Genomic DNA, 20,311 nt, shown 5'->3' on the forward strand with positions numbered 1-20,311 from the left:
TAATAAGCTATCTTTTCTTCACCAACGTAGGTAGTTAGCAAAGAAGTTCTCAAAACAGACCTGTACAATACAGGAACGTCAGCTGAATCTATTGTAGTACAACAGAAGAATCCAACTCCAAGAGAATTTTAGGTTGAGTCTAAGTGCTTTTAAGTCATAGGAAATCTATAGCACACTTTATACTTCTTCTTCCACATTTGTAGGCTTCTACACTTATACCTTTTGGAGACTACGATGATCCGAGAGAGGCACTTTTGACATGATGGATATATAAAATTTGAATTCTGGAGGGCGAGTACAGAAGCAAGAAGAAATTTTCTTTTCCTAGTCATGTGCTCACACTCTGTCCTACAAAACAAGATAGCCATTAGGGGGAAAGACAAAGCTTTAAGTGTATGTACACATTCATTTCTTGGGAAAATCAATGAATCTCCACTGCAGCCAGGCTTGTTTTGCTTTAATTTTAAAGTGCAGATAGGAACTATCAATTTTCCTTTCCTGCTTAATTGAAAGTATTAATAAAAAAAGAAAACAGAGTGGCTCAAGTAAATATTCTATCTCAACAATCTTGTTTTAAGCATTAAGAAGAAAGTTACATGAACTTACATTCATCTTTTAAAGAACCTAAACTGGTAGAAAAAGGTTCTGATCAGTTAAATTGCTTTTCTAGTTTTAAGTGTGCACAGTTTTACACAACTTGGAGAGAAAAAAAAGTAATTCTGGTTTTGTAAACAGAAAAAGCAGAATGTTAAATAGTCAAAGGATAGTGTATAAAGCAAACTAGAGAAGTTAATCAGGACCAATGAGAGTAGCGATACCAGGAGGGGAAGGGGAAGGTGGGGGATGAGAGGAGCAAACAATCACAATGATCTACATATAACCCCCTCCCTGGGGCGGACAACAGAAAAGTGGGTGAAAGGAGACATCAGTCAGTGTAAGACATGAAAAAATAATAAAAATTTATAAATTATCAAGGGTTCATGAGGGAGGAAGGGAAAAAATGCGAAGCTGATAACAGCGCTCAAGTTGAAAGAAAATGTTTTGAAAATTATGATGGCAACTTATGTACAAATGTGCTTGACACAATGTATGTATGTATTGTGATAAGAGCTGTATTAGTCCCCGATAAAATGATTAAAAAAATTCAAATGTTCATTTGTTTACTAGAAAATCTTGGAATCCCCCTCGCCCCCTTGCTGTTCTTGTTATGTGGGGCTTTAAACACACATGATTAGTAAGGTTCTAAAGGCAGACAAAATGAGGCTGCCTGCGCCTATAAAGATTTACAGCTTTGGACAGCATCCAGAGTAGGTCCTGTCTTGTCCTCTCGGGTCATTATGAGTCAGAATCAACTTGATGACGGTGGGCTTAAAGGCAGATAGATATTCCTAAATTTCGTTGCCACTTTAGGCTAGAAGTGGTTTTCAAGGACAAGGGGGAGTAGGTAATACAGAACACAAGGGAAGACGAAGAGTCATTTTACTTACGAATACCACTAATGGTATGCCAGCAAAACCATTTTCCCTCTAAGTCTCCTGTAAAATCCAATTGAGGGTGCTCCTCCTAGGGCAGACTCTCCTGTGACCCATTGGTGTTAGGTGCCATCGCAGCATCGGTTTCAGCTCAGAGCAACTCTACGCACAACGGGATGACATACTGCCTGGTCCTGTGCCAGCCTCACAATTGTCATGTTTGAGCTCCTGTTGCAGTCACTCGGTCAATCCATCTTGCCAAAGACGTTCCTTTTTTGTTGCTCCCCTTACACTTTATCAAGCATGCTGTCCTTCTCCAATGACTGGTCTCCCCTATTAATATGTGCGAAGCATGAAAGACGAAGTCTTACCATCTTTGCTTGTAAGGAGCATTCTGGTGGTTACTTCTTCCAAGACATATTTATTCTTTTGGCAGTGCATGGTACTTTTAATATTCTTCATTAGCACCATAATTCAAATTCATCGATTCTTCCTCAGTCTTCCTTATTCAATGTCTAACTTTTATATGCATATGAGGCCACTGAGAATACCGTGACATGGCTCAGGTACATCTTAATTCTCAAAGTACCATTCTTGCTTTTGTAATACTTTCAATAAGTCTTCTGCAGTGGATTTTCCCAAAGCAATGCATCGTTTGATCTCTTGACTGCTGCTTCTATGAGCATTGATTGTGGATCCAACCAAGAAGAAATCCTGGCAACTTCAATCTTTTCTCCATTATCACAATGTCACAGATTAATTCAATTGTGAGGATTTTTGTATTTTTTAGATTGAGCTGTAATGCAGACTGAAAGCTGCATCTTTTATCTTCATCAGCAACAGTGAGAATGAGTTGTAATTCATACTGAAGGCTTCAATCCTTGATTCTCATCAGCAAGTGGTTCAATGCCACCTCACTTTCAGTAAGCAATCCTGATGCCGCATTCTTCTTCATATAGTCTAGCTTCTCTGATTATTTTCTCAGCATATAGACTGAACAAGTACGGTGAGAAGATATAACCCTGTCATACACCTTTCCTGATTTTAAACCAGGAAAGGTTTCGCTCTGTTTGGACAGTTGCCTACTGATCCATAAATAGGTTTGATATGAGCACAATGAAATGTTCTGGAATTCCCATTCTTTTCAAGGCTATCTGTATTGTGTTAAGTCCACACCGTCGAATACCTTTACACAGTCAATAAAACACAAATACATATCTTTCTAGCATTCTCTGTCAGTCGAGATCTATCTGACATCAGCAACTATATCCCTTGTTTCACGTTCTCTTCATTAATCTGGTCAGAATGTCTGACAGCTCCCTGTCAATGTACTGCTACAACCACTGTTGGAGGATCTTCAGCAAAATTTTACTTGCATGTGATAGTAATGATATTGTTCTAGAATTTGAGCATTGTATTCTGTTGGGTCATCTTTGGAAGTGGAGCACATTTGACATCTGTCTGAAGTGGTGGAAGCAGAGACCAGAGGCGCCACAGAACAGAGTAAAGTATCCAGGCTGAGGGGCCAAAGGCAGAGGCGAAGACACTAAGAGACACAACAGCAGAGCAGCACAGAGACTATAGGTCAGTGGTTCCCAACCTTCCTAATGCTGCGACCCTTTAATACAGTTCTTCCCATGTTGTGGTGACCCCCAAACATAAAATTATTTCCGTTGCTACTTCTTAACTGTGATTTTGCTGTTATGAATCGTAATGTAAATAGCCAATATACAGGATGTATTTTCATTGTTACAAATTGAACATAAAGCAGAGTGATTAATCACAAAACAACATATAATTATATATTGTGAAATGTTTATTCCTGATTACAAATACATAAATGAAATTTTGTCTTGAAGCATGGTGTAGCATAGGTAACAGACTTCACGTTGGGTAATTGTATGTGGGTGTATCTGCATGTGAGCGGACCTGCCTGGAGACGGATAGAGGAGCGGTGTCTCGTTCCTAAGAGCATTGGAAATAATGTGTTTTCTGATGGTATTAGGCAACCTGCAGGTAGGCAGAGCAACAGGCTGACTTCCTGGCCCATGGAGGTAGAGGCCACATTGCTGAAAGCTTGCAGACTGGTGAGACACTTGGCTACTGGCTGAGAAAAGGTGCCACTATGCACCGATGCCTGTATCCTTATTGTTTTACTGATCTAACTTGTGGCAATCTATTAAATTCCCTAATAACCCCACAGAATTTTGAGTTCTGTCTGTGCGTTCTCTGTGGCCATTGCAATGAATTATCAAGCTCAACCGAAAAGCATAGTGCTGTGGGAGGACCAGTTAATGTCAGAAAACTGGAAAGAAGGATGTAGGGTAGAGGCCTTGTGCCCACAGGGAAGCCCAAGGAGGTCAGCGGTGACCCTCTCCAGGCTCTTTTCATAGTGGGTACAGGGTGAACAGAAATGGAGTTCTAAAACAGAAATTTACACAGTACCAACACACTACAGACATTCAACAAAACATTTTTTACACAGTTATCAAATTTAAATTTTAGGACGTGGATGAACATAACCATGACTAGGATGTTGTGTGGGACACAGATAAAAATAAGGAACTTCTAATTGGGCAGGCAACTCACCAATGCATACAAAAACTATGTGAGCAAATACTCTTTGTGATTAGTTTCTAAATTAACTGTGTGAGTATTAATTGTTATAGATTTAAAGGAAAGCTGGCTAACTTGTCTTAATATTTAAAGTTTTATTGCCCCCTAGTGGATCAAACAAGTATGTCTAAAAAGCTGTTTAACTTCCTGGCGTATTTGAGAACTGAAATGAACTATGCCAATAAACCATTGTCACTATTTGTGTCAGACCCCTGTGTTATGCCTTTTGCTGTTATTGTAGCATTTCCTTCATACTTGTCACTCAATTGGTTCTGTCTTCCCTTCTTTACTGCCCGACTCATAGTACGCTGAATTCATGTTGGAAGAAAATCTGAATGAAGAGCCAAGGAGTAGTACATATTAAGGTTAAGAGATAGAAGATTTGGGAACAATTTCATATGTGGCATCTCTTGGAATTTTCCTAATTATTTACTCTACTGGGAAAGATGGTTGATAATAAATTTCTTTTAGTTTCCATTAGAAAACTAGATTCCAACTCAACAAGCTCGTTAGTTATTTACAATAAATAACATACTGATTCACTAGTTATTTTACTGTATAGCTGCTGAGCACCAGGTGTTGGATATAGAAGACAGGCAAAACAATGGTCCTATCTAGTTACTGGATTACCCAACCCCCTCCGAGGCAGATAAGAAACAGATAACCACATAAAACATTTAGGTGAATTCTATAATGGAAAGTTATCAGAATAAACAATGAGCGAATGTAACAAGGAATGACTGACTGAGTTTTGCCTTGGAGTGGGATGTAGGAGGAAGTGGAGGAAAGTTTGAAATAGATAGAATCTATTTTTTAAATGCATTTTCTTCGAATGGTGGGGTTAAAATTGATTTTCCATACATATAAAACATATTCTAAATGTACTGCTTTCAAAATTCTAAAAATCAATAAATGTGGTGAAAATACTCAGAAGGGAACTCAGTAATAATGTACAAAGAGAATCTAGGTTCCTTTCCATTTCTCATACATAAAAGCATAAATTGGGGCATTAGAGGTGGAAAGAGTTGGGAGAAAAGTCTTATGTGTTGGCAGGTTGACCAGAGCTTACTGGCCTCAGTGGCATTTGTTTCCAAAGTCTAGTGACTACCCAGGTTATTAAAACAAATTCTGTGTAGGTGGATACATTGCATTGCCAGATTTTTACTTTATTATGCAGCACTCTTCCAAACAACAAGAAAAACTCACTGCCACTGAGTTGATTTCAACTCAACTGTAGGACAGGGTAGACTGCCCCTCTGGGTTTCCAGAGCGGAGCTCTTCACAGGAGTAGAAAGCCTCGTCTTCCCTTCGGAGCGGCTAGTGGTTTTCAAGCGCTGACCTTGCTGTTAGCAGCCCAGCTCCTAACCCACTATGCCAACGATGAATCATGAAAGTTACTGTCATAGGAAAGAGACATAACAGAAACTTGTCATATTTTCTCTGGGGAATTAGCTACATGTTGTCATATTATAAGCTAAAGGTTGCTTGAAGAAAAGGCAGTAAGCAAATCATGCATCCTTTTTCATTCTAGAGATGGTTTTGTTAATGCTCCTTGCTTACAAACTCTTGCACCCCTTTTTCATAGCAGCTAAGTGACTCTCAGGGAGCCCAGGGGGTGTAGCAATCATGCCTTGGAAGACTCACAGGGGTAAATCTACCTTGTCTTTTAGGGTCACATGAGTTGCCAATGACTTGGTAGCAGGGAGTTTGTTTTTTTGGGGAAGTGGTCCTCAAACTTTAATTAATATGTATCAAAATCACCCACAGAGCTTGACAGAACACAGATTACTGGGCTCAACTCCAGATTTTTAATTCAGCAGATCTGGGAAGAGGGCCTAAGGATTTGTATTTCTAACAAGATTCCAGGTAATGCTCACGTTGCCCAGAGTTGAAAACCATTGGCCTAGTGATTGGCATTGCAAATAATCTGAAATCTGATGGTGAACCACATTTGTGATCAATCTTCTTATAGTTAAGCCCTAAAGCCCAGAACATTTTAGTGTCTTTCAGATTACTTTGCAATGCTTTGCTCCAATTCCTTATCGAATGATCTTTTCAGTTTAGCTCTCAGTAGCAAGTTTTCAGAAGGAACCTCAATATTCTCTAAGTATAAAAAAGCATGCCCATGTGTTTACACACATCAAAAATGGTTTGCTTCTTTGGGCTAGAAACTCTGGAATAATTTTTATTAAATATTAGATCATAAAGAAAAAATGAGCTATGTATTTAATGTGAATTGGGTGGGGAACTGATGGAGAGAATATAGAGAAATATATTTACCTTGAAGAAAAGGGGCCCTGGAGGAGTAGTCCCCTATTCATTGGACAGCAAACTACAAGGTCAGTTAGTAGTTTAAACCCACCAGCTGCTCCCAGGAGAAAGATGAGGCTTTGTGCTGCCGGAAAGACTTAGAACTTAGAGCCTAGGAAACACAAAAGGGCAGCTCTACTCTGCACTACAAGGCCACTATGAGTTGGCATCAACTAGATGACAAGGAGTTTTCTAAAGGAAGTTATAACAAATCCCTATGAATTAATTTGCTGACAATACAAAAATCATAGAGGAAATTAAACAAACAAAAACAAAGAACCTATAGTGAGGACAAATATGATGAAAAACACCTTTCAAACAGTACCCAGGAAAATCTAAGTCGGACATACAGTTTGCCCATTTTCTCTATCATCTACGAGTACTTATGGGATGAAAAGTTCGGTGCTAGAGATGGGGAAGAAGACAGGGATACAGCAACAGTAAAAAATGTCAAACTATCAATGAAGTGATACAAAGGCCGAGAAGCGATAAAGGTATCATTTTTAATAGAAGTATTTTCTAATATAGCTTAGGCATTTTTGTATATGCTACTTTGAAAAGCATGTCTCATTAGTCCTATTCTAAATCTTGATTCTATCTCTAGAAATATCTCTGAGATGTATCCTTTCCTGTTCCATAGGCTTTGCAGCTTGTCAGACTTATATCAATTTTCACCTACACTCGTCCATAGTTAATATCGCAACTATTCAGAAAGGCGTATTTGTTAAGTGCACACTATGTTAGGCAATAGAGATAAAATGGACTAAAAGTCTCTACTACCGTCAGGGGCTTACAGCTCAGCGAGGTGGACTACTCAACGGACATAGCAATAAACTGTGAAATGCTTTTTTTAAAACTCAAAGACATCTCAAGTTTTAATAGGCAATAAAACCTATTAAATAAAGGTTCTTAATTCAGTTTTCTCCATCTCAATAAATGACACTACTGTGCAGGCAGTAAATCAAGCCAGATACTGTATTAGGAATCATCCTTCCTTCTAGCCTTCTCTCTCATCTCACATCACACCCGTTGGCAAATCCTCCAGTCTATTTCTCTACCTAGCAACCATGCACTTGTTACCACCCTCCATATGTTTTGCCGCTACCATAACTCAGATCGCCATCATTTTTTCAACTTAGGATGCTGAACTAGCCTCGCAACTGAACATCTGGTCCATCTCTTCAGAATTCTCTCATACAATTGCCCTCTGAATTTGCTACATCTCTAGTCTTAGATTCGTGAACACTAAGATGCCTAGCTCTCTCCTGGTACAACTGTTTTCAAAGGCCTTTGGCACATTCTATTCATTTTTTAACAGTTTTATTAGCACTTCATCCACGTCACACAATTCAACCATATGAAGAAGAGTTGTACAACTGTTGTCATATTCAATTCTAGAACACTTTCCTCTTCCTTGTAGTCAATTATTCATGTAATTTTTTTCTATTTGTGGCAAGAATATACACAACAGAACATTTACCAATTCCACAACTTCTACGATTATACTCTTCGTCGTGTTGTGCAACCATTATTGATATCCATTTTCAAATGATTCTACCACCATTGACATAAACTCAACACCCCCTATGCAACAACTCTTTCCCCTCCACCAAGGTAACCATGGGTCAAGTTTTATTCACTGTTTGGAATGTTTTTTCTTCTCTTGAATGGCTGGATCACTCTCATATTTAAATGTCAATTTCTCTGCGAGAGGTCTTACCAACACCAACCTAACTCAAGTAAATTCCCCATTAGGTTATTGTTATTCTAAATCCATAACAGTTAAGTTCCTTTAGGGTAGGAATTTGTTTCTCTTGTGTACCACTGCATGCCCACTATATGCAGTTTCTGGCACAGAGGAGGCAGGTACGTAAAACGACCTGGAGGAGGAATAAATAAGTTCTGGCGCTTTGCAACACAGCCTTCCAGGATCAGGAAAGGAATCTTAACTGGTAGAGCTTTGTAAACAAACTTAAGGTAAGAAATGCTGGTAGGGGGTGGGGCTAGAAGGACTAAAAAGACAATCTGAAAAAAAACAAACAAAAACCCGCCATAGGCTGTCGTCTAAGGCGTTTGGCCTTAAGCTCGAGAGTAAACAGGGGCGCCAGAAGGAAAGGGGCGTGTCTTAGTGAGATCTGCACTTTTTCAGCCAGTGTGCAGGCTGGATCGGAAAGAACAAGAGTGAAAGCAGAAAATGAGCTGGGGGGTTCTGCGTCGCAGCTATTCAGCAAGCACGACGTTGAACCTGTTAATGGAACAGTGTACGGACAAGAGATACACTTAACAACAACAGCAACAACAACCCTCAGTTGCTCTTTCACAGAGAAGGCGGTCCTGAAAATTCGAATAATACAACGGCAGGGCCCCGAGTCTCATTCAAATCAACGCTGGGGACGTGGGGCAACTCTGAATCCCCCGGAAACCGCTTCCAGCTCCTCACCTGGGGCAGTGGAGGGGGATTCGGCAGAGGAGACGTTCATGTCTGCGCAGGGCACAAGTCAGCTGCACACCGCTCGTCGCCAGACGCCTCCCAATCGAATCTCCCGCCGCCTTTTCCGCCGGAAGTCCGGAAGTGACGCAGGGCGGTGCTTCTTCAGAACCAATCAGAAGATCGGGCCCCCACGGCTCGGGCGGGGCCGGGTGTTGGCCGTAGCCTCCGGCGGGCTCGGTGGAGAGACCCTCTTTAGTGGGGGTCGGGACCGTAGATTGAGACGGCACCCCGATGGGTGGAGCTGTGGTGCAGCCCGTGTGAGGGCGGGGCTGTGCCGGCTGCGCGGGGAAGCCCTGGCCAGGGAGGGCGCCCCGGGTCCGGGCGGCGCGATCGGAAAGGGGGACGGAAACTGACTGCAAAGAGTTGGCCGAACCCTGAAGACAGAGGAGGGCGCTGTCCGAGAGGAAGCGCTCGGGCCTGGGCGGGCGGAGGAGGGGTGGGGCCGGGCCTGGAACTTGCTACCCTTAAGCTGGAGGAAGAAAAGGGGTGTAACCTGGATGAAGGGATGGGGGCCTCCGCAGGGTTCTGGGCCGGGCGAGGTTTCTGAAGGGGAGGGGCTGAGTGGGGGACACCTGCTTTCTTTGGGGTGATGGTTAGGATGGGGTGGAGGGGGCATGGAAGGAGCCGGGCCTGGGCCTTCAGCCCCTGCAGCCGCGGGGCTAGGCGCGGTCACTAGAGTCGAGTGACCCGAGCAGGTCACAGCACCTCGCCTGGTCTCCACGGCCTCTTCTAGAAGCGGGAGTAACAGGCGTACGTGACCCCCAGGTTGCCCGTGATGACCGCGTTAGAGCATGTGATTCAACGACGAGCGAATTGTCACGGCAGCTTTTATATTATGAGATATGCGGGGGGCAGTGGGTGTGGCCCTAGAACTGAGGCGTCTCGGGCAGGCAGGGTGGGCGACGGGGGAGGTCAGGGATGGCCAGGCGGAGTTCTGGTTTGGTGGGCTGCCTAGGTCAGGGCAGGATATGGCGGTGAGGGAGGAGGTGGCTCTGGGGTGATAGAGCAGCCGACTGGCCAAGTGGCCGCTATGAAGGAGGGCTCCGAGCCGAGGGTGGCAAGGCAGGAAGTGTAGGGCTGAGGCGGCGCCTGAAAGTCGGTGAAAGTCGGCGGTGCCGAGGGACGCCGAGACTTCGGGGTTCCGGGGGGAGGAGTGGTCGGCGGCCGGCAGGCGGAGCTCTGGGCAGGGCCGGGCTCAGGCCGCGCGTCGGCTCGCCCTCACCCGCCGGCTCTCTGAGGCTGCCTGTTGCTGTCCTCCTGGGCCATGGGGCGCATCTCTCTCCTGCTCCTGGTTTCGCTCCTGCCCCTCCTGGCGTCCGGGGCCTCCTTCCCGCGATCGCTGGCCCTGGGGCACCTAAGCGCCCTGCACATGCCAGCCAGACACATATCCCGTCTTACAGTGACCAGGGACTACACCACTCACTACTTCAGACAGAAGGTAAGAAGGCAGGGAGGGGTGGGGAAGGGGTTAGGGTGTGGGTAGCTTAGGCTTCCGTGCCCTGGATCGAGTCACCCACACCCCCCATCTCGTGAAGAGTCCCAGCACCAACCTCGCTACTCTTGCACCGCCTGGCATCACAGCCCAGCTCCGAACTTACCCACCTCCTAACCCCTACCTTCACCCGCACCCCGAAATTCAGACTCCTTAATGCTAGGACCTGCCAGGACTTTGGTACGTAACTTGCAAAAGGATAACTTGGTACGTAACTTGCAAAAAAACTTCCAAGTACTAGTACTGTTTAAAATCTTTGCTCCCATTAATATGTTATCAGTTACTGGCTTCAGACTGTCCATTCAGGGTCCTTTGTTATTGACAGTCACTTCAACTCTCTATGTTCCTGAGCTACCTGAATCCAAAAGCATTTGCTAAATCTCCTCATTCAAATGATTAAACAAAAACAATGTCCCCACCCTGCCTCAGGTAACAGTCATATTTTGTTTCAAGGCAGCCTTTAAGTACAAATTTTAATAAGTTTAGCGATTAGCTAGTATCTAATATCTGCCAAATCTAAAATGCCAGCCTGCCCTCTCATGCTTACCACCAAGTTGATTTTGCAGCCCTTTAAGGAAGAGTAATTGACCTTTCTTATTCCCTAAACAACTGAAAATATGAAACTCATGCTTGTAAAAGGTGTTCAGGGGAGCGGGATGGTGGGAGTGGGACTGGTGGTGTCAGAGTGTCTATGGTGGGCAACATCACGTTGAGAAGTTTAAGGTAGCCTTCCTGTTGTGCTTGGCTTCAAGCACAACAAGCTTGGATCTAAAGTAGGAACCGTGAAATGACAGCATCCATCCAGTTCTGCATTTCTGGAACCATATTTCACTCCTAAATTGTATTTCTTTATTTAGAGCACTTATAGAAGAATACAAACATCAAGTCAACAGTGTCTACATGTGTCTGAAGTGCCTTTGGTTACCTTCTTCGAATTGTGCAACCGTACCTTCCTTTGAAAGTGGATCCTCATTAACATCAATTCACTGCCCCTGTGGATTAAGGGATGCTTTAAACAAAACCATTTTGTTGTGGTTTGAGTGAGTCGACAGAACAAATCAGTTATCTTTTCAACATTTTATGTATGTTTTGTTCTGTGACATTGGTGACATTCCCATCAGCGCTCTCCTCACTTCCCCCGTGGGTTCCCTAGTGCCGTTCATCTGCCTTTCCTGTCCCTTCCTGCCTTTGGAACTTGGGGCAAATGCTGCACTCTTGGTCTTGTTCTCAGAGGTGGGTGTGGGCAAGATGACTAGAAAGTCAAAATTGCATTTTGGCATTTCTTGAAGACTGGAGTCCTGCAGGGGAGATGCCATAAGCAGCAGGGTCTCTCTACGAGCTTACAAAGTCATTGTAGGGCTGTTTTCTTAGTCCAGTTTGCTAGACTGTTTTCTTAGTGTGTTTCTTGGGGTAACATTTCCGGTGTGGGCAGTTGTTGCAGTCATCTGGCTTTTATGAACACTTTACTGGTTCCCTTTTCCAGTGAATGTGTACAGTGTTGAGCCAAGTTTGAGTCTGAAAATTTATAAGCAGGGCTCCTGGGATACTTAACTATGTAGGCATATAAGGACAATGTCCTTATATTCTTACTTCAAAACCTGGGTTTGTACTGGAGCCACCATTATAGGTCACTTAGCAGTCACAAGCGTCCTTGCTGTGCATCTCTTAAATCAGTTGAGCCCGGTCTTTAAGGAGGAGGAAGTTTGTGATCTGAAAGACAACTTTATGAGTTGTTTTACAGTGCCACATTGTCTGTCCTGCTCTGTTATGCCCCCCTCAAGGCATTGTTTCTGCAGCCTGTGGTTTCTCTGTACAGTGCCTGCTTCCTGGATTGAATTAATGTTTACAGCCATTAGTTCCTTTGCGCTCATGTGTACACACACACACACACACACACACACACACTGAGCCATCAAGTCAATTAAGACTCAGAGCAACCCTGTAGGAGAGGATAAAACTGTCTTTGTGGGCTTCAGAGACTGTAACTCTCTACTGGAGAGGAGAGCCTCATCTTCCTCCTGCCCTTTGTATACTGTGTATTATCTCCAATATTCTCCTATGGTTAGTTGTACCGAGGAGTATGTCCCTCCTTTGTATTATCACTTGGTAAGCTCGCCTATTGTTTGGCTGAAAGTTGATCCTCTGGGGTGGGTTCAGTTCCAGGCTTGAAGGGTGTAAGGGCTACATTCCATCAATTTTTGTCAGAGGAATAACTGGTCTTTTTATGATTTTGACCTAAATTTAAAAAAAATCCCTCTGTTCAGGACCTTCTGTTGTGATCCTGATCAGAGGAGGTAGTAGTGGTGGCTGGGCACCATTTAGATCTTCTGGTATCATGGTAGGAGAAGCTATGGTTTGTGTCCTTTAAGGAACCATTTTTAACAAGCATTTGTAAAGAGCGAAACCCAAACAGATAGTTGCACACTATGATTACTCATAAGAGCAAGAAGATGGCAACAACGCAAATGGCAGTCAGTGGAGGAATGGATAAATGAACTGTGGTACAGGCACACAACCTAATCCTACACACCGCTAAAGAATAATGATGAAACTGCCAAACACCTTATGACATGGTGAAGTTGGGAAATAGTATGCTGAGTGAAGTGAGTCAATCACATGAAGATAAATATTACACAACACTCACTGTTACGAAAGAAGAACATTGTTTAAAAAGGTTCCCTTATCAAAAGAAATAGATGGTTACAGGGAAATGGGGTGGGAAGGAAAGGGAGTAAGGGGGAAGCAAAAAAAAATTAGTGCATATCAAAATATGGGTAAGATATTGGGAGAAGCCGACTTTGAGAGGAAAACCCTGTTGTACTCTGCGTAGCACCCTCAACTATTCCTTCACAAGAAGTCCATCTTGATCTATCACTTCACAATTTTCCCGGAAGGTGTAATAATAAAAATCAAAAAAGATATTTGAATTAGAGTGCATGTGGAAGAGAAAACATTTAAATCTTACCAGAGGCACTAGAAAGCAGAGGGTTTTTCCCTTCAGATGACTCTTTTTCTTCCTGGCCGCAATTTCTGTATGTAGGATCAGTGTGTTTCATAAAAGCAAGGGTCCTTTGGGATAATGAGTGGAGGCCAACTTGGGGTATCCCACTCTCGCTGACCCTTTTCAACCAGGGTACTGTGTTTCTATCTGTTACATACATTTAAAAACCCCACCTATTTTCAGGGATTCATGACTCAAGTAAAATTGGAAAATGATTTGACTGAAGAAGCAGTAAAATTCCCTTGGGAACCATGACAAAGAACTGTGAGCAGGAAAGGGAGGCCTGGCACGGTGGAAGGGGGGAGTGGTCGGTTAGCTCCTCATTTGTACCCCTTTCACCGTGGAGTCTCTTCTTAGCCATGTCACTCCTTCGAAATATAGCTCAAGGTGGGGTTTCTTTTTCTTTCCATTTTTGGTGATTTGCAAAATCTATCATTATTCAGCTATCTTTTATTCTTTTGTTTACATTTAGGACAAAAATGTTTTAGGGCACAAATTCTATGTATGTTTTTATTGCCGTGGCAGTAATTTTCCTTATATCAGTTCAAATTGAGTTTTGAGAAAAATTTTCACATAAGCATATGGATATGTGTATAATAGTTACATGAGGAGGATTCAGAAATTTCTTCAAAAATGGAATTAAAAGATGATGGAGTTTTCCATGAACTTTTTGAAGGCCCTTAAGATTAATTCCCATTTTCTGTGCTATATAGATCATTAGTTGGGGCTAACTTTGTAAATTCAACTGTATTTTTTGGGTTTTGTGTGTTTGATATTTAATTTTTATCAAGTTTTATAATGTTCTTTTTCTGAAGTTAGGTATCCAGTTGACTGAGCTAATCCTAGCTGTCCTCATGTTCCCATGTGCTCCCTCATGTCTTGGTAAAAAATACAAATAAGTAAAAAAGGCTTTCTTTCCTTAGAAATCCTGTATAACTGATTGCTTATAGGATAAAGGCCACATTCCTTGGCTTGCTATCCATTGTTTCTCACCACGTGACCCCGCTGACCTTTCCAACTTCATATCTTGCAACAGTTCCTTCGGTACCTCTGTACACATGCCCTTTTCACAGCATGTCTCATAAACCCAAGTGCATTGTGCTGTGTCACAGATTCTACGTGGAACTTCACTCCTCTTCTCTTCTTGCTAACATCATCCTTCTGCCCCCAGTTCAAATGACACTTCTCTTGGGAAACGTTGACTTCGTTAGGAAAATTTGGTTGGTCTTTTTTGACGTGTACTCTTACTGTTTTTTTCTGTGTCCTTCCAGCCACACAGCATACACCAGTCCTGACCAGAACCCATAAAACTTGTAGTTTATTGAGAGTAAATGACTTACTACCTTAAGCAAATCTAAACAAAGCAAAGACTTGTTAGGTGCTGTCAAGTGGGTTCCACTCATAGGGACCCTGTGGACAACAGAACGAAATACTGCCAGGTTCTGCACCATCCTCTCAGTTGTCATGCGTGAGCTCATTGCTGCAACCACTGTGTCCATCCATTTGGTCAAGGACAGGTTTTACTGTGGTCCTCCGTTTTACTAAATATGATGTCCTTTTCCATGGGCTGATCTCTCTGATGATAGACCCATAGTCCATGAGACCAAATCTTGCCATCGTCTCTCCAGCTACTACCATTTAATTGCAACAAATACTTTGTTGTTTCTTTTCCTTTCATTCTTATTTTTCCTCCTGCCAAGGTTTTCAAATATTGTTGATTTGACAGGGATGTTTTATATGAAATAACTGAATTAGGAGGTGTCAGAAAGGACAGCACATCACTTAGACACATCAAAGCTGCTGCCAGTGTTGTGACAGGCTCCCTGAGGTGCCCGCTCCCCTGTCAGGTGAGAAAGTCAGGCCTGAGAACATTTTACTTGTGATATAGTGGGGAGGAAGCATGGGTCCTTTCAGACCACTATTTTTCTCAGTGGTAAAATGGGGAGCAATATCTACCAAGGTTGTTGTGAGGGTTAAATATGGTATCATACGAAAGCACATCCACAGGGCCTGAGACATGGTAGGAATTTACGGGAATGAATAGAGTAAATGCTAGTTTCTTCCTCATTCTGCCCTAAGTCTGTGTTCTCCACACAGTTTATACATTTTAGATCAATCCAGATACATCACAGTTGTGGTAATGCCTCTTCTAGAAGCCAGGGGTGAGTCATTGGGATCCAGCGATTCCCATTTCAGAATGATTAATGCCGCCAAACTCTGCATCTTGGCCGCTATTGTAAAGTAAGCTCATGGCCACTGACTCCTGCTGGAGTCTTCCCACAATTTATGTGTCTACTGTGGGCTAGGGCGTCAGTGGGCTCAGATCTACATCTCTTACTGTTCTGCTTTCAGTTCCGTACTCTGCTTTCACTGCCTTTCCGCCTTAGGTACAGTGGCTTAGATTGTTTATAAATGTCATTGTATTTGGGCCCCTTAGAATAGACTTAGGCGGGTTCTCTTCCTCTATACTGTTTTAAAAAACAGTTTTATTGGCATATATGTCACAATTCAGTGGTTAAATCAGATGAAGAAGAGTTGTAAAATCATCACCACAATTTTAGAATATTTTCTTCATTATTTAAAAAAATTTTCTTCATTTTTTTTTTATTTTTTATTTCTTCATTCTTACACTCGTTTTCCCCAATCTTCCCTGCCACACTCCCAAGAAATCGTTACTGTCTCTATAGTTTACCTGTCCTGGATTTTATATACAGAAAAACATTTGAAATACAATAAACTTACTAAAATAACAAGTAAAACAGAGAAAAACCTCAATTGAAAATAAAGCAGGAGATATTAAAAACTAGAAAATATTTAAAATGGGTCTAAAGGGAGATCAAATCATAAGGAGTTGAATTTTAACCTAGTTGCATCTGCAAAAATCCACTTTCTAATGTATTCTGTGTGATAGCAAGGCAATTCACTTCCCTGATCTGTGGTCAGAGGGGGTTCACCAGACTTAATCAATGTGTACTTTCCCTTTACTTTTTATTTTTAAAACAGAAACAGCTTTTAAATGGGTCACAAGGAGATCAGATGATAAAGTACTACACTTTAACCTAACTACATCTGCTGTCAATGACTTTACAATGCTCTCTGTCTGACAGCAAGGCTATTCACGTCCCTCAACTACAGTCAGAAGGATTCACTGGAGGCTTCCTCCATGTGTGGACCCTGCAACTGGATTTTGGGCTTCCATTGCTCTCTGTAGCCTTTTGCAAATCAGGTATCCACAATTTAAACTTTGATGCCATTCCCTCCTCTGGATTTGTATTTTAATATTTACAATCATTGGATCACATAGGCTGACATGCTTCTTCCATGTGGACTTAGTTGATTCCTGACTTAGATGGCTGCTTGTGTGAAGGCAACCTTTCAGACCCCCGCCGCTGCTCCTTCTGATAGCCTTGCACCATCTGGTTTCTTTCCCACACTTTGCTATAGCACTCACATCTTCAGTGATCTCTTCATGAGGGTGAGCTGTGAGCAGGGCTGAATCGTAAGAACGATTTGCTCTTGGATTGGGCATAGCATTAAGTGGGAGCCCCAAATCCAGTCATATATCCATGACTTATATATGTCATTGGTGTACTTTGGAGACATCCTCATTTTATGTTAGGGAACATTATCAATCATTCCCCTGGGGCATAAAGTAATTATATTGATAGTGTTATGAATGTAGTCAATGGCATAAAATTGAAAAATCTCTATTTTTTTTTCCTTTCATTAGTGGTTCATCTGTTAATGGCTTTCTCTGGGGTATACTCTCACAAATATACTAATTCTGAACTAAGTTCCATTTCTGGAAACAGATCATTGTTGGGAGGGGTTTTAGAGATCAGGTAGTTTACACCTTTGTTGTTAGGTATCCTTCAGTTGGTTCTGAATTGTAAGGACATTAGAATTGTACGTTAGAATGAAACACTGCCCCATCCTGTGCTCTCTTCACAGTTGTTTAATGTTTGAGCCCCTTTGTTGCAGCTACTCTCCATTCATCTCACTGGGGGGAGGGGGGTGTCTTCTTTTTGATGACTCACCTTAGATGTAATGCACTGACCTAGGTCTAAATTTTGAAGGATCAAGAACTTGACTTGAACTTGGAGCTTGCATATGATAGCAGTGAAAAACACAGCCATTAGAGACAAAGAAACAGGAGAGTCCTGTGTTTGCTTCATCCTGATCCTCCCATTACCTCATCAGCCACATAGGGGTAATTATACTATCCATCTCACAGGTTTGTTGTGAAACTAGGTCGTGTATGTGAAATGCTGACTTATAATCGTGTATACTATTTGATTAAAAACTCAATTCATGACAAATTTATTTTACCTTGCAGCTTTTTATGTATAAGCTACCATTTTCACTCCAAAAATATAAATACTTTCTAATTATACCTAAAATAATTACTGGGAAAACACAAAAATCAATGTGGAAATTTTTCTTCTCCATAAATAATACATATGTGGTTTATTTGTTGTGTTCTCAGTGGGACATAATTTCACAGGCTTGTGGCAGAGGACTTAAATTTTTTGCCTTAATTGAAGTTTTGTTATTTTTTCCACACAGAACTCATATATAAAGAACGGCCTATGAAGCGATTCTTTTTTCTTGTGGTACTTTGAGTTCTGGTAAAATGTGGAAGGAAAAATAAGATAAAGGATTGTATCATTCTAGTAATACGATGGGGTACCCCCACAAAACACCAGGAATTGTGCTGGGCAGATCAGAGCTTTGGTAGTAGTATGTATTTTTCACCCAGTAGACAAGCATCAATCAAGCAACTTGCTCTGAGTTAGTGTACCCAGAGGCATCACTTAGGCAAGTTCACTCTGGTCACAGTGAATTGTTACACGCTCAAGGTACACTACTTTTCTGTCTTAAACTAAACCCTGAGGAACTTCTAGCTCTAAATATCAATCCTTTATTTGTTGTGCTGTAAGGTTGCTACAGGAGCAGTGACTTGTTTAATGTGGCTCATCTAGCCAGTCTCTAACTCTGCCCACGACGACCTCTCCCTGCATGCATCTGGTAAGATGGTGGGGGGAGATACTGATAGGATTCACCTGTGAGTAATGGCAAACAGGCTCCCTGGGATGCCATCTTGCTGTGTATAACATGAGCCATTAAGATTCCAAATATTATAATCCCAGAGAAGTAAATAGAGAACACTAAATAAGATATTACCTAAACTATGAGTTAGAATTGACTCAATGGTAGTGAGTGAGCCGGGATGGGCTGGTTTATGAAGCTGTGGCAAAAGGTTTGAGTGACTTACGACAACAGAAATGTAATGCCCACTGTAATGGTCAGTGAGAGGAGCATTTATTGCGAGGTGCGAGGACTGATGGAGGCTTCCTCTCAACATAAGCTTTTATAATTACTGTGGCAGTGGAAAAGGGACCTGAAGGGTGTTTGTAGCAGCATTTAAGCAGTCCAGCCTGGAAATAACATATGACTTCCTGTCATTATTCACCATCAGAACTGGTTCCATGGTTGTGCCCCTCCCAAGGCAGTGGCGGTGGAGAGACTGGCGTTCCCAGAAGGAGAAACAGCACTAATGACCATACTCAATCACTCATTTACCCACCCATCCACACAGCAACTCAACGTCAATCCAATTGCTTTATTAAGTGAGACACTGGGTGAGGTCCTGGGGAGTCAGAGACGATCACATCTTGGAAAACTTCATGTTCTATTTGTTGACCATTCCAATTTCACACACCCAGGCTTATAGCTGAAAAATAAAAAATCACTGATGGAATGGCCTGGCACTCATATGGCTAAAACATATAGATTGTCAAAACATATTTTTGACATCAGGCTGATCTATTTAATAGGCTCTTCCACAATTTGAAATTATCTTAATAGCTAACTGATCTGATGAATATCAGCATCGAATCATGAGAAAAGAATGGATTTATTCATACCGTCATTTGGTAGTTAGAATAATTCTTTCATCTTTCTTTTGAATAAGTGGAAATAAAACTGATATATTGATTTTTTAAATGAAGGAATAAAAAACATTCAAAGTCTGCTTGGCAGGCAGAGGCCATGTTATCTTGATTACGCTGGATCGAACTCGATGCGTGGCCAGTTGACCTTCCTGTAGATGTGATCTGAATTTGTTCTGTGTGCAAGTATCTCTTTCCGTTCCATGACAGACATTTCTTCCCCGGCTTTTTGATTATTGCAGGGGGTCTTTTCCTTCTTACACAATATTAGTCATTTTGCCTATATACTATTATGTTTCTACCCTTACCACCTCAGTGTGATTTTGTTTTCTGTTGTTTCCTTGGGTTTCCCAGCTGTGAGGCACAGGAGGAGTGGATGCATAAAGATAATTACGGATACAAGGAGCTACAAGGAATAATACAGGGGCAGGAGGTGGGTGGAAAGACAGGGAGGGAAAGGGACTTGGGGAATAACGAATGAAGAGGGGGAGGGACACTAGAACAGATGGAGATTGCATAAATCATCATGGGGGCTGGCCATTTACATTGGAGAGGGGGAAAACTCTAAAATTGATGTGGGGTGGGTGATTGAACAATTCTCTGTGGTATGGTTGAATGACTGAACTATTGCATATATGATTTGTAAATTACCTGCCAATAAAATGGATGAAAAAAATAAAAAGATAATGTCTGGTTTGGTAAATTTTGGATAATCACTCATCCAGACAGTTTTTATTACACAATTAGAATATATTTTTGACAGAATGTTCTTTCTGGTTCACAGTTTAAGAAAATGTCCTAATTATTGTTTATGAATAGCAAATGAATGAACATTTATTGATTATATACTCAGCCCAGTCCTTATATGAGTCTCTTTTACATAGTTTAAAAAATTGCAATCAATTAAGAAATGTAAGAAACATAAAACTAACAATTTAAAAGTAAACAAGGACATTTAATATATTTACAATCAATACC

At 41.8% G+C, this 20,311-nt stretch overlaps 2 protein-coding genes across 2 annotated transcripts in view; one reads left to right on the plus strand and one right to left on the minus strand.

The window, feature by feature from the left end:
• The window catches only part of DDIAS (DNA damage induced apoptosis suppressor), a 21,181-nt gene extending 12,261 nt beyond the window's left edge, over window positions 1–8,920 (minus strand). Inside the window, exons 1-2 of the mRNA XM_004708944.2 lie at window positions 8,839–8,920; window positions 220–348 (exon numbers count right to left, since the gene is read on the minus strand). Coding sequence (XP_004709001.1) covers window positions 220–332 — 113 coding nt within the window. The 5' untranslated portion in view covers window positions 333–348; window positions 8,839–8,920. The remainder of the gene's footprint in view (window positions 1–219; window positions 349–8,838) is intronic.
• Window positions 8,921–10,111: 1,191 nt separating this feature from the next.
• LOC101648882 (prolylcarboxypeptidase) overlaps window positions 10,112–20,311 on the plus strand; it is a 72,636-nt gene continuing 62,436 nt past the window's right edge. The window contains exon 1 of the mRNA XM_004708856.2: window positions 10,112–10,327. Within this exon, the coding sequence (XP_004708913.2) occupies window positions 10,154–10,327 (174 nt within the window). The 5' untranslated portion in view covers window positions 10,112–10,153. The remainder of the gene's footprint in view (window positions 10,328–20,311) is intronic.

Source organism: Echinops telfairi, unplaced genomic scaffold, assembly GCF_000313985.2.
Source record: "Echinops telfairi isolate 266 unplaced genomic scaffold, ASM31398v2 ScPeMD7_1713;HRSCAF=2227, whole genome shotgun sequence".
NCBI lineage: Eukaryota > Metazoa > Chordata > Mammalia > Afrosoricida > Tenrecidae > Echinops > Echinops telfairi.